Source organism: Marmota marmota, unplaced genomic scaffold (genome assembly GCF_001458135.2).
Source record: "Marmota marmota marmota unplaced genomic scaffold, marMar, whole genome shotgun sequence".
Classification (NCBI taxonomy): domain Eukaryota; kingdom Metazoa; phylum Chordata; class Mammalia; order Rodentia; family Sciuridae; genus Marmota; species Marmota marmota.
The window spans coordinates 14,354,098-14,369,090 of NW_025999853.1; the positions used below are offsets into that span (position 1 = coordinate 14,354,098).

Genomic DNA, 14,993 nt, shown 5'->3' on the forward strand with positions numbered 1-14,993 from the left:
AAAACTACCCTTAACAACAAGTTCACAACTAAGAGAATTAAGCTGTGGAAATATTACACCACAGATACATAAAAATGACTAGTAGCAAAGTTTTCTGATTTTTTTTAATATATACAGTTCTTTTCTATCAGTATAACACAATTACTGTAGGTAAGGTTAGAAAACAGGATCATTGATAGCAAACTCAGTTATGGTTAAAGACAGAGAATCTTAATAAGTCTGAGTTTATATCTAATTCTCTTTTCTAAATTACAGTCAACAGTGCCAACCACTGGTAAAGCAGTGAAAATCTGCAGTTTTCCTTCTTTGTTTTTAGTATTCTTCTATCAACCTTAGGATTTGTTAGTAACAAAGCTCCTCTCTTAAGCTTTGGGTCCATCTACTCTCTATACTCCCATCCCCTCAAAATAGGAAGGGATCCAACATTAGTTAATTCATACATGAAGATGATCCCCACCATGTTGAACTCTAGAACTTGACTTTGCCTAGAGAACTTCAGTTCCCTTGTCCTTGCAACTCAAACTAAACCATCTCATCATCCTCATGATGAAATTCAGAAACTTGTCAGTGCAATTGGTCCCACCTATCTCTTCCTGGCTCCATTTCCTTCTTTCTCCAGCTCAGACTATGTGCAGTCTTTTCAAGAGTGACCTTTCTAGCACCTTAAGTTCAGCTACCCCTTGATTTCATCCAATAATCAATTTGCCTGCTGTCACTCGCAGAGGTGTCACTGCCCACTTTTTCTATCCCTTCCACAAGTCAATTATTTATTCACTTTTTTTTTAAATTTTGCTCATTCTTTCATTCTCTGAAAGCCTACGATATACAAGACACTTTTCTGGGCCTTGGGGTATAAAGATGAATCAAACAGGCCCTTAATCATTAAAGAGCTGGGCTTCACTACAAATTCATGGCACATTAGCACTTCTTAGCAACATTTCCATTTATTCCAGTAGTGTCTTTGTTCACATTCTACAGCCCCTGCTGCCCATCCCAGGTGCTCTTCTATCCTGAAGGCTCTGCCACTACAGTGGCATCCCCAGCTACATTTATTTGTATCTTCATTTTCTCCCTTTTTATGGGCTCCCTACCCTCCACATTCCAAAATTATTCCCTTAAGTCTGTCTTTCCTCTCAAGCTTCTGCCTACTTCCCTCTTGTCTTCACCACCCAGCTCCACATAAGTGGTCTTTTCTTGTTGTGGTTTTTCATTTTCATTTATTCCTTAGCCAATTAACAAATGGTCTCTGGCCCATCATGCTACAGATATGGCTCTCTTGACTCCACCAGTGGCCTCCTAATGGCCAACTCTAAATGCCTCTTGTTAGTTTTCATCCTAGTCAACCTCTCTGGACCATTTTATTGAGCCTGACCTCGAATCAGCATCTGATATGACTGGCCAGTTCCTCTGGTGGTACTCTCATTTCCCTTGGCAACACATTTTCCTGAACTTTAATTCCCTGGACAGCTCCCTTTCAATATTCTCCCTTGATTCCATCTCTTGTTTCTGCTCCTTAAATGTAAGCAGTACCCACAGTTGGAGCCCACCTTCTATCTTTTCTGCTAAATAGTCATTCTTGGGAGATATTTCTCATTTTGAAGATTTCAATGATGATCTCCATGGACAATTTTCAAATCTCTACCTCTAGCCTTGACTACCTCTTGAGGTGTCAACACTAAACAAATACATCCACTGGCATCTCATATTCACAAAGTGATCTTGCTGGAAAACCAAACTCAAAACATCCCCAAATTCATTATCTTCCTCTAAACACTTGTTCTACCTCTCACATCCCCTTAGTAAATGGCTTCCCAGTGCCTTGACACTAAAAATTTTGCTCCATGAACCCCGTTACATAAAACCTAAGTCCTGTGTCTTTCTCCTCTAAAATACCCCTCAAGGCCTTCCCCATGGTACCCAGCACCCTTGTTCATGTTAAATAAGAATACATTTGTGTAATTGAAATTAATTATATTTTAATGTAAATAAAGCATTATCGATTGTTTCAACTATCATTTGCATTTTTTATCTCATTGAAGTAAAAGATTTTGTCTTCTTATTAAAGAAATCTCAGGCATTAACAAACAGATGAGGGAGGGTCTGGGTTTTAAATTTGTTGGTAAGACAACCTGGAATTATACTAATGCTTATTTTTGACACTACTCTTAAACATTATTCCTTTAAGTAAAAATGACAATAAAGCCAAGCCAAAAGACAGCCTGCCATATTATATGGCTTCCACCAGACTATTTATATTTGCTGATTATCTAATCCTGGGAGCCCCTTCAAGCAAAGGAAAAGCCTTCAGATTACAATAGTCCACCCATCAGACCCTCACCTTCAGCCCAACCTGACCTTGACCTGTTATGAAAGTCTTCAGGGAGTATTTGTGTTTTCTGGCATAACTGATGCTACTTCAATTAGCATTTGATATTTTTATTCCATAACCTTCATCCACATGTTTTCATGTAATTTTTTTGTTTATTGTGTATGTGTGTGTGTGTGTGTGTGTGTGTGAGAGAGAGAGAGAGAGAGAGAGAGAGACAGAGAGAGAGAGAGAGAGAGAGAGAGAGATTCTAGCGAGGAAGTTTCTAGCAAGGACTCAAGATCCTGGAATGTATGCCCTTATTATAATTCTGATTAGAAATATTTTTACATGGACTATCTTAACAAGAAATTGAAAATAAATTAATTCAAAGCTTCAGTAAGCAAATTAATATCTTAAAATAATATTTCTAATTACCTTCTCTGTGTAATAGTCATTATATTTCTCAAACAAATAGAGGATTGTTCATCCTGGAGTGGTGAGGCAACAAAATAATCCCAAACTGGTGAGAAAACTTTCTTAGCCAACTCATAGTTATCAACCTGATAGGCAACCTACAACACAAAGCACATTGTCTCATGCAATATTTTTATTTAAGAAATGTATATTTTAGAAAAGAATTCTCCTAAGTTCTTATTGCATGCTAATTTCATCTACAGTTATTCACATTTGCTGTTCTGTTCAGCAGTGCCATAGTGAGGGAACAGTGGGCACTGGCAAGGGAGACAGACACATTTTGAAATCTCTTTTATTTCCAAATTGCATGGAAATTTGAAACTCTGTAAGGATGTTTCGAATCCTCATAAGCAAAACAAAGATCACTTCTGAGCCAAATTAATTTCATTTTCACCTATCTCGGCAGTGCACTCCATTTATTATAGATACTGTTATAATGAACAATCTGTTCCAAGAGAAACAATCAGATTTCCCGAACCCAATATATGAAATATACTTCATTCTTTTCTGCTTCTGACTGACACTTTCAGAGCTTTTGTGCACAAAGAATTCAACACTGAAAAGAGTAAAGAATAAAATAGAAATGCTTTCCAAGAAGTCATGATACCTTTTAAGTTTAACAAATTTAACATTAGACAAAATAAATTATTTTACTGGTGAAGCCTAGAGGCTCAGAAGAAAAAAGACAATCATCAACTTACCTATTTCTTTTAGTATAATATATTTCTTTAAGGATATTTCTACAAAGTATTCTACTTAAATATATGTGTAAAAGTACAAAAATCTTACCAAATGATTTATGTGCTGCTTCAATCCTTTATGGAAACAGGTAAGAGACAAAGTATAAATAAATTCATTGAAGTGAGCATATAAATGACACATTACTAGAATATGTTCCACTTAAGGACCAGAACTTTTCTAATATGTCAAATGGTTACTCATATAATCAACCAACCAATATCTTTTATGAAGTTTCTTTCTGAGCTAAGCACTGAATGAGTAGATTCCCCACAGCTCAGGAACGGTCTCATAGTCTATGAAACTGGAATCAGGTAAAAGACTTAAATCACATGAAATCATAGAAAGACTACAAAGGATATCATAAGTGTTGTGGAGGCTTTAGAAAAGCAGAAGACTCCAAGAAGCAGGCAGAGATAAGATTTAGACTATCACAGCTTAGACAGAATCCGTGAGGAACCTGTATTGGAAATGACCACAGAGTATTTAAGAGAAACTGGAAGGATAGATCAGACTTTAAAGAAAAAATAGGCAATGTGATGGATAAGTTAAAAACAGGACATGATTTCTACCAAAAAGCCTTGAAGCCAAGACAGAACATTCTCAAAAGTCAAATCTGGTCTAAGTGTGTGCACTGTTTCATTGACTCCTCCTTACAGCTCTATGAATTGAACTCTATTACCATATCTATTTTGTAGATGAGGAAATTGGGAAACTGAGAAGTTGATTTTTTGTACAAAGCCTGAATGTTGGTAAAAGTAGAGAAACCAAGTCTTAGAGCAGCTAATGAGTCACTTCTTGAGGTTGCCTCTGTCAGATAAGAGTTGGACTAAGTAGTCACTAACATACCATCTAATTCTAGGATTTACCATGGAAAAGAATAGAAGATGGTATGTAGGAAGGTTGTTGAGTTAATAATTACCTCTCTTCCCTCAGTACCTCATAAACAAATAAATAAATAGAGGTTAAATTTTAAAATAATAATAATAACAATATCTGTTCAATTAATGAACATTGCCAAACCAAAAAAGATGCCATGATAAAAACTAAGGTTTATAAATTCTAGATGCTTTGTGGGGTTTTAACAGAGTTTCATGATACAAGTATGTTCATGGATGGTTAACCTTGTAGTGAGGTGCTGAATAAATCTGGAGAGGGGGTGTGAAATTAAATGGAGCAAGCACTACTAAAGAGTAATAAAATAATTAAGTTTATAGTTACCTCCTCTTGACACTCTTGACACATAACTTTCAGCTGGCTTCCAGAACTCCACACTCCAAGTTTTCCTTTCATTTCAAAGGCCACAATCGTTTTCAGTTGCTTTGTCTAGTTCCTCCTCTTTTCCCCACCCTCCTTGTGTTGATACCTCCCAGGGCTCATTCAGTCTTTGCACTTCTCTTCTCTTTTCCTCTTCTGACTCATTCCTTAGTGATGTCATCTAGTCTTTTTAATTCTCACATAACTATCCTCAAATCCTTCTCCTGCCCAGATCTCTCTCCTAAACTCCAGATTCATACAATTTATCTCAGCATACCCCAAACTAAACTTCTGATCCCCCACTGCCCAAAATCTACACCATCCACAACTTTCTCCAACTCTGTTGATATCAACTCTAACCCTCCCATTAGTCAGCTATTATCTTAGAGTCATCTTTTATTTTTCTCTTTATATTTTTTCCATCAGGAACTCTGGTTAACCCCTTTTCCAAAACATACTTAGGATCTGACCACTTCTCACCCATCGACTACTGTCACACTAGCCAAGCCACCTACATCTCTCATTGAATTGCAGCCACCTACATCTCTCATTGAATTGCAGCAAGAGATAGTGTTTCCCCTTCACCCTTTATGGTCTATTCCCAATTCAGCAGCTATGGTGAACCTTTAAGAAGTCATATTATGCCACATCACTACTCAAAACCATCCAACGACTGCCTATTTCAGTAAAGGTAAAAGCCAAGGTCCTCATAATGTTGCCCACACACCTCTGATCTTTCCGACCAATCTCCAGCCATTTTGGCCTCCTTGCTTTATTAGACACAGCAGTATACTTCTGAAAATCTAGGGACTTTTGCTCCATTCCTTTTGTAGAACCACTGCTTCCAAGTCTCTGCTCAAGTCTCAACATCCTTGATCATCCTATTTAATATTTCAACCTACCTTCCATTCTTCCAATTCACATTTCCAAATCCCCCTACCATACTCTACTTACTTTTTCCCAAAGTATTTATCGTCTTCTGACATACTAGATAATCTTCTTACTGACTGTGTTAGTTATTTACTACCTAGCTCTTACCATTACATTTTTCTCACCTTGCTGAGAACAGCAGTACTCAAATATGATCCTTGGACCATCAGCATATCACCTAGATCTTGTTAGAAATGCAAAATCCTCAGGCTCCAACCCAAACCTAGTAAATCATGAACTCTGATGGGGGAACCCAGAAACCTGTTTAAACAGCATTCCAGATCATTTTGTTGAACAGTCAAGTTTTGGAATCATGAACCTGTAATCAAGTTTGGAGAGTAAGCACTCAACAAATATTGTGTCAATTTTTAAAGTCCTTTCCTGATAGTTTCTATCTCCCCATAAAGGGGGACATTCAGCAACTTCACTATACTGTAACGTAGTTTACTGGCTCACAGTGAGTGCCTGACTCAAGCTGGGTATCTCATAGGCCCCTGCAAGGCCAAATGGACCTGCACGCAAAGTTTGGTTCTGATACCAAGGCCAATATATTCTAACAGCCAGGTGAATTTGAGAGAAAGTTTACCACTTACACAGGGACTCTTGGGAAGAGGTGAGTAGGCATTAGCAGGTATGGACTGGCTTGGGCAGAGCAAAGAGAGTGGTTGGGCCTTTAGAGGGGCTAGGAGTAGGACTTGGGAAGACCATGCTGGCTGGCAGTTTAAACTTCCCTGGCACTGGAGGAGAAGGTGAGAGATCACAGGCTCCCTTATCAAACTATCCAGATAGAGTACTAAGGGAAAAGAGGGGGATAAGGTTAAAAATAAGCCAGTGGGTAAATATCAGAAATGAGGTTAGACATTACATGGATGGACCAATTAGACTATTTCCCAGGAATATGGAATTAAGATTACAGGAGCCAGCTAGTTGATTTCTAAAGCTGAAATGGAAAGAAATACAAAAATTCAGGAACTGCCATTTTTCCTCCAAAGATAAAGAATTAAAGAGAGCCAATTTCCAGAAAAGAGTAAAAAGAATGCAGATATATAGAGAGAACCAAAAGTAAAAGACCTAGAGCTGGCTGGACCCTAGAGCCTTCCCACTACCTCGATGCATTACCCTAGGTAAGACTGGTCCCTTACCTACAATCAGGATCTTAGCTGAAATCATAAGTCACAATTATCTAAACAAGGGTTACTGATGTGGCAAGAAGATGGGTAAAAACCATATTTCATAGGAAGGAGAGATGACATCTAGCATAGTACCTGGCATAAAATAGACACTGAATAATTATCCAACAAACAGATGAGCAGAGAGAATGATAATACTTAGAGAATAAGAGACAAAAGAACTGAAATTTATTAAATAGGAGATGATTATCTTTATACCCATTATTCTACTATTTTCAAGTTTAAAGTTATAGTCCAAAGGCAGACCTTTGTTAATCAAAGAGTTCTAATAAATTCATCTATAAAGTGGGCAAAATGTATGAACTCCATTTCCCTTGTTCCTGTCACTACCATGACTGCTGACAAAGGCTTCATGTCACATCATCAAACTCTCACCAGTACTGATCAGGAAGACCTGCTAACCAGCACCAGCCCAGATAGCACAGAATAAAAGAAAAACGATAGGGAAAGAGGTACAGAGAGTAGTGGTGAGGGGAAGGAGCCAAACAGTAGACAGGGAGCAGAAAGAGGGTCACTTAAAAATAAACGCAAAGATAAAGGCTCTGAAAGAACTGGCATGTGTTAGATGTCCGATATTTGACTTCCTGAAACCTGAACAGAGTCGTAGAAAAACATGAGCTGGTTCAAGTGTCAGGCTGACCATCTGCTGCCTGAGCAACCTTGGGAAAGCACCTTACCCTCCCTGAGATATCGTTTCTAGAACACAGTGGGATCAGCAGAAAAAGAATTAAATTTATCTCAGTTTCCTCAACTATAAAGTGAAAGCAATCACATCACTTCACAGACTTACTGTAATGAATGAAATAATAAATTTTTAAGTTTTATTTTTTTCTAATTAACAAGTGTATATATTTATAGGATAGAATGTGATGTTTTGTTTAATAAACATATACATGGTAGAATGATCAAATGTCTATCACCTCAAATATTTATCATTTCTTCGTGGTGAGGACATTAAAATTCTCTCTTTTAGCTCTTCTGAAGTACACAGTATGTTATTATTAGCCATAGTCACTGTATTGTGCAAGAGCATTAAAACTTACTCCTATTTGGGAAAAATAAGAAATGTTTTAAAAAGGGAGAGTGAGGATCCCATGAACATAGAAGGGAGAATAGTAGAGGGAGGGGGGATGGAAAAGGGAAGGAACTGCAGAATGAAATGACCAAATTATGCTGTGTACAGATATGACTATATCACAATGAATTCAACTTTTAGGTATAGCACCAATTAAAGAATAAATTAATGGAAAGAAGACTAACAAAGTAGAAGAAATGGACTAGGAAAAGGAGGAGAAGAGGGAAGATAGCTAGGGATTGAAATGCAGCAAATTATATTACATGAATTTATGAATAAGTCAAAATGAACCCCACAATTATGTATAACTATAATGCACTAATAAAGACATTAAAAATAATAAAAATTAAGATCACTAGTAGGGGAGGACTTACTTCTAACTGTAACTATACTATACTCATTGACCCTGTCTCCCCTTTCTCTGACTACTCCAAACCCTTGGCTCTGATAACTACCATTCTACTCTCTCCTTCTATGAGCTCAATGCTTTTATATTTCATATATAAGTGAGATCATATATTTTTTGTCCTTCTATGACTGGCTTATGGCTTGTTTCACTTACAGTCCTCTAGGTCCATCCACAGAATTTCCTGGTTTTTAAGCCTGAACAGTTTTTCACTGTCTATGTATAATCTGAGAAATGCAAATTAAAACCATGATGAGATTTCACCTCACACCTGTTAGACTGACTATTATCAAAAAGATGAAAGATAGCGAGTGTTGGCAAGGACGTGGAAAAAAGGAAACCTTTATAACACTGTTTGTGGTATTGTAAATTAGTAGAGTCATTTGGAAAACACTATGGAAGGTCCTCAGAAAACTAAAATTAAATCAACAGTCCTAATACTGAACACAGAAGGGAGAATAATACTAATACTGAACAGATACCCAAAGGAACTAAAATCAGCATGCCAAAAAGACGTCTGCATTCCCATGTTCACAATGGCCAAGATATGGAATCCACCTAAATGTCCATCAACAACAAATGGAATAATGAATTTTAAAATGCCATTTCCTTATCTCAAAAAGCCATTGTTTCCCCTCACTATTTGATTTATAGTTCAATAGTTTATCCATTTTACAAACAGGAAAAACAGGATGAAATAATTTGCCTAAAATCATAATCTCTAAAGTCAAGACTAGAATACTTTCCACAGATTTCTAGTTTTCAATATAAAATATAATATTTTCACATCATCTAGCCATTCTCTACTTAAAGAAGAAAAATAAAAAGAAATGATGCCAAAAAGAGAAGAGAAATATTCACACAAAGAACCTAATTCAAAAAAGTTCCTAAAAAAAATTTCAGGCAGACTAAATTACTAGCTTCTATGTTAATAGAAAACCTGTCATAGATTCACCTTGACTTTATTAATGTTTATAGGATAATGTCGAATAAAAGTACAAACTAAAATTTCAAAAGTTAAATTAATCATAAGCATCTAGTAAAATTTCTCTGCATTTTACTTCAAAATATTTATGATAATATGTTTTAAAGAAGAGAACTGCCCTGAAACTAAAAACTAACCACTTTGATGAAAATTAGATTGCCCTTCTAACAGAAAGGCATGTGAAGCTAGAGTTTAAAAGCTTAAACTTAAGTTATAAATTAAGGAGGTTTAATAAGTGAGGAAGTTTTGCTTCAGCCACTTAAAATTATGAGAGAGGATGCCCATAAACTGTCGTGAATGAACTATAGAACTGCAAATATAGTATCAATAAAGAAACACAGGTCATTACTTCATGACACTTCTCATTATCCCAGCAGTATAGCTTGGACTTTTATTAACTTTCAATGAGAGTTCTGCCAAATGGAGCCCAAGAGTCAAACCACTCCCTGGAGAAAAATTAGGCCTTGATGAAATATTCAGTTCCTCACAATAACTCCATCACTGCAAATTAGGGAACATATTAAATTCCAAAGAAATCAAAATACCAGAAAACCATGAGCCAATATGACATGCTAAACCAATGGTAGACAATTCCTAGCAATTTCCTCAATTTAATTTTCTGTGAAAAATATGATAATATAAAATGCCAGTGAGATCTAAGCTTATCGCACTAATCAACTATTAGGAGGAAAAATATCACCATAGAATATGATAAAATTTTAGAATAGCCATCAGCTCTACAGCCAACAATAGGCTTAAAATTAGAGGCTTGAGACCTAGGTCAATGAGTCACTCTAGTGTGCTTTTCACTGGTGACATGTTTTAAGTCAGCTTTGCATTGCAGTGACCAAAATACCTGACAAGAACAACTTAGAAGAGGAAAAGTTTATTTTGGGCTCACAGTGTCAGAGGTTCAATGTATGGTCTTCTGACTCCATTTCTCTAGGCCTAAGGTGAAGCAGAACATCATGGTGGAAGAGTGTCACAGAGGAAAGCTGCTCAGATCATGACAGCAAAAAAGCAGAAAGAGGGAGAGAAAGCAAGAGAGGATCCAGGGACAACAAATAGTACCCAATGGCATGCCCCTAGTGACCTACTTCCTCCAGCCTCCCCCACCTGCCTGTAGTTACCACCCTGAAGCCCACTCAAATTATTAATCCATTAAATGTATTAATCTACTAATGAGGTTACAGCTCTCATAATCTCATTATTTCACCTCTGAACATTCCTGCATTGCCTAACAAATGAGCTTTTGGGGGGACAACTTATATCCAAACCGCAACATCAGACAACAGTTACTTCAGCAAAAACATTAATTTATAAGTATATCCATAACTAAAAACAATAATGGAATTTATTCAGTGTTTACTATCTGATAAATTCTATAGTTAAACATATAAGATACATATAATATGCATTTATTATTGATACATTATGATACTTAAAAATGATATTCATTTATATATGATATTCATTTAATACTTATAATGCCTATGGGAGGTACTAAGATTATTCCCACTTCACAGATGATAACTACTTGCTTAGTATCACATGGTTATTGTGAGGAGCTATTATTGGAATTCAGGTCTGTCTGCCTTTATTGATTTAGAAAATTCTCTTCTATGAATTTGTCCTAAGAAAGTAATCATGGATGCAAGTAAAGATTAATATTCAATGATATGTATCAAAACTTTTTAATAATAGTAAAAACCTGAAAATATCTAAATGTTCAGCCACAATTACTAAATAAACTATGAGACATCTATAAGATTCAATACCATGGAGTTATTTAAAAATATTCTTGAAGAATATTCTCAAGGAACGAAAAAGTGTCAATTATATATGAAATGAAAATATGAGGTTGTAAAATAACATGCATCCTATGATTTAAATTGCATATTATACATAAATTCATATACTTGTGAATATATACATGTGCACTTATATATTTATATTGTAAATATATAAGTGCACATGTAGATGATAGATAGATGGACAGGTAAATTGACACCCCAAAATGAAAGGATGTCTCTGGATCAGGGTTTCTCAACCCTGGCATTACTGACATTTTGTGCTGGATAATGTTTGCTATGGAAGGCTGTCTCCTGCATTGTAGGCTGCTGAGCATCCCCAGCCTCTAGATGCCAGTAGCATGCCACTAGGTTGTGGCAACCCAAAATGTCTCCAGACATTGACAAAATTGCCCCAGAGTCAGAGCTGTTACTCTAGATAATAACAGATAATATGTATTTTCCTATACATGCATCTCAGTATTTTCCAACATTTCTAAAATTATTATGTATTACATTTGTAAGCCAGGGGGGAAAATGTTATTGTAAATAAGTAAACTTACTAATAGGAAAAAGAATGATTCATATGTTATATGACTAACCTGCAATCATGGAAAATATGAATTAGAGGAGCTTTAGAATATCTGCTGTGATTTTTCTTCCATCATAAATTACTTAGTAAGTGCTTAACAGAGAAACCATAGTGGAAAAAAAAAAAACTTAGTAGAAATCTCTTCTACCTGTGTCAGGTACATCCGAGCAGTAACAGCAGAAAGAGGTGGATAAACCAGAATTGGTTTAGTTGTCTCCCCAATAGCATCCCCAACAAGCTTCCCATTAGAAGAATAAGCAGCAACCGCAAATACATATTTTTCATTAGTTTCCAAACCTTTCACTTCAAAAATGCTTTTACCATCAGCTGGAATCTATTAACAAAAACATATTTCAAGTTATACGTGGAAAATCAAAATACTGTGACTTTTAAAATGTAATTAGGTCAAACTTATAAATAAAAAAAAACCATTTTTTCACTGTTGGATTTTAGTTATGATCCTAGTTGAAATTAGAATAGATTCATTGAAATAATGACTTCACATGGGGAAAAAAACTATTGTCATTAGTGAGACTTTGGTAAGATTTCTTGACATTTAATACAACATACCGCTTCTCCTGAATTTGGGAGATGGTTGTTATTGAGCCTCACTTTCCCATAGCTTCCTTGTGCTTTACAACCCAAAATGCAGTACCAGGCCACCTGCCAAAGAGAGAGATGAGCCCATCACTTGCAGTCTGTTTAAAAGACATTTAACTTCTTTTATCTCAATGGAAGCAAATAAATAAAAATGTAACTATTCAAATTTTAAAATACGAAATAGACTTATGGATATTCTTAGGCTCAATCTTATGAAAGTAAAGACAAATTTAGGGCTAGCTTAGCTGGGATAATGAAGACTAAAATATTATTATTATTATTATTATTTTTATTTTTATTAATGACATTATTTTAACTACCATTAATTACACAGTTCCTATGTGCTAAGCATCACTAGGAAGTTGACACATTCTTCACATTCTTAGCATCCCTATAAGATGGCATGACTATTGCCATAAAAATGGGAATGTATTTAATAATTTTGCCCTAGGTCAGACAGTAGCAGAAGGTGACCTCAAAGATAACTCAATCTTGATGGACCTGAGTTATGACCTAATGGAAAAAAATATCAACACTGAAATGATTTGCATATTTTATATAATAACATATGACAAAAAAGCAAGTGAAAAAAGAATCAAGTTACCCAATTAGAGTATTCAAAATAAAATGTAAAAATATATATATGAAAAAACCTGGAAGAAAATGCTCCTAAATAAAGATAGTGGTGGGGTTTGAGTAACTTTTTTCATGACCTTACTTTGATAATTTTTAAATACAGTGCTAAACCAAACACAAAGTACAAATCACAGACACAACCAAACTTAAACTTGATTAAATAGTTAGACTCTGGCCCTTCTGCCAAGATGCTGAGATAATCGGAGTACATTATTGGAATGAACTATGTTCTCACTGCAGAGAAAAAGGGAACAAGTTGACACCTGAAAGAGTGATATTATGAATAAGACATACTGTTGCGGGTCATTTGGGTACTACTGTGGCCTTCCCTTTTTCCCAGAAGTAATTCCTAAACTGCAGGGAAGCTGGAAAGAAGGCAAAATGTAATTGTCTCTAAAAAATAAAAAATAAATACCTTTGACACCCTATGTCTGCTTCTCCTTCCTCCAAGTCAAAAGAAAAATCCTAACAAGAGAGTTGGGGGGTGGGGGGGGACAGGGAGTCTAATCTATACAGTGGATCCCAATTCTGTGTAACAGAATTACTTCTTTAAAAACAACAACAACAACAGTTTGTACAGAATCAACCATTTTTTAAATTGCAGATATCCAAGTCTGCCTGGCTTCGATGAATTAGAATTTCTGTTACAATTGTCTGACCCCTTGTGCTTTAAAGGCAATTTCTCAGGTGATGATATATACAACTAATTAAAGAGTACTATTCAAAGGCAGGAGAACTGTAAGGAAGAAAGTACACTGAAGGAACCTGGAAGATGGAGGTCAGGAGAAAAAAGTCAGATGAATCTCACCAGAAAATTGGAATAGACTTCCCTTGATTTCCCATGCAAAAGACCACCATTTTAATAGGGTTTTAAAAAAAAAAGAGAGAGAAAGACTCTGTTATATGACTTAAAACAGTTATTGTTCTAAGTTATGCCATGTAAAACAGAATCTGGAGGATAAAACTCTCTCTAAAAGCATTTTTACAAGCAGATTTTATGTTTTTATTTTGTTCCCCTGATGGAAGCATCTTAGTTTGTGTAACTCTAAGAAGAATGGGTAATTAGAATCTACATCAGAATAGACATCATGAACAAATCACTAACTTTGGAAGGAAGATTTCATAAATAATATAAATAGCATTAGCATTTTTAACTATAAAAACAGATTTTAATGAAATGAATGTCTGAACATGAGGTTTAGATAAGACAAAAGATGGCTGAATCTGCACACCAGCAGACTTATCCAGGCCCACGGCACCACCTAGTGCTGATGAGCAGGCAATTGTAGGTGATCTTGCCAGGAACAGCTCTCCTGAGCTGTCCTTTACATCAACTTCACATAAAGGGTCAACTGACAAATACGGGCACTGTAGGCCAAATATGGGACTCTTGTATCTTCCTACTTCCAAGCATTGTAAAACAAACTAGCCACTAATTTAAAATATGCAACAAATAAGATTTTGGTTACATAAGCCAAGATACTTGAAAACAAAAATAAACCATCCATTCTTCATTCTGTACTTATTTTCCCAAATCAGTGAAGTTCTACTCTTCCACAGATTATCAAAAATATCCAAGTTGAACTTTAAAACTGCTAGCAATAAAAGTAAAGCATTTATTATGGCACAGTTAGATATAAAATGACTGTTACTTTTAGACCCACAATCAAATATCACTATGAGTGCTACTTTTAGTTCTACAATCCCAAAACACTATTATTTTTAATTTACCACTAGTACCTCAAAGAATGAAACAGCACTTCATTCATGTTTAACTTTATACTTCAATTACCTCACACAGAATTTGATAGATTTTAGACAAATCTAAACAGAAAGTCATGAAGATTATCACAAACTAATGTCATCAATTACAACTCCACTAATTGCTTTGATAAACTTTATATGTTCAACAAAAGTAGTGGAGAGACATCAGTTGATATGACAAAACCATTTTATATTATCTCATTTTATTTTCACAGAAAACACTTTGCAAAGGAAAAATATTTTCAGAA

General features: G+C 35.5%; 1 protein-coding gene across 3 annotated transcripts in view; it reads right to left on the reverse strand.

Moving 5' to 3' along the window:
* Nucleotides 1-14,993, reverse strand: part of Cfap54 (cilia and flagella associated protein 54) — a 293,504-nt gene that overhangs the window by 222,658 nt on the left and 55,853 nt on the right. For all 3 annotated transcript variants that reach the window (XR_007347741.1, XM_048803590.1, XM_048803601.1), the window contains 3 exons: nucleotides 12,316-12,408; nucleotides 11,894-12,079; nucleotides 2,744-2,880 (listed from right to left, as the gene is read on the reverse strand). Coding sequence is in view for 2 of the 3 variants with exons in the window: in XM_048803590.1 (XP_048659547.1) it covers nucleotides 2,744-2,880; nucleotides 11,894-12,079; nucleotides 12,316-12,408 (416 nt within the window). In the remaining variant the exon portion in view is untranslated. The remainder of the gene's footprint in view (nucleotides 1-2,743; nucleotides 2,881-11,893; nucleotides 12,080-12,315; nucleotides 12,409-14,993) is intronic.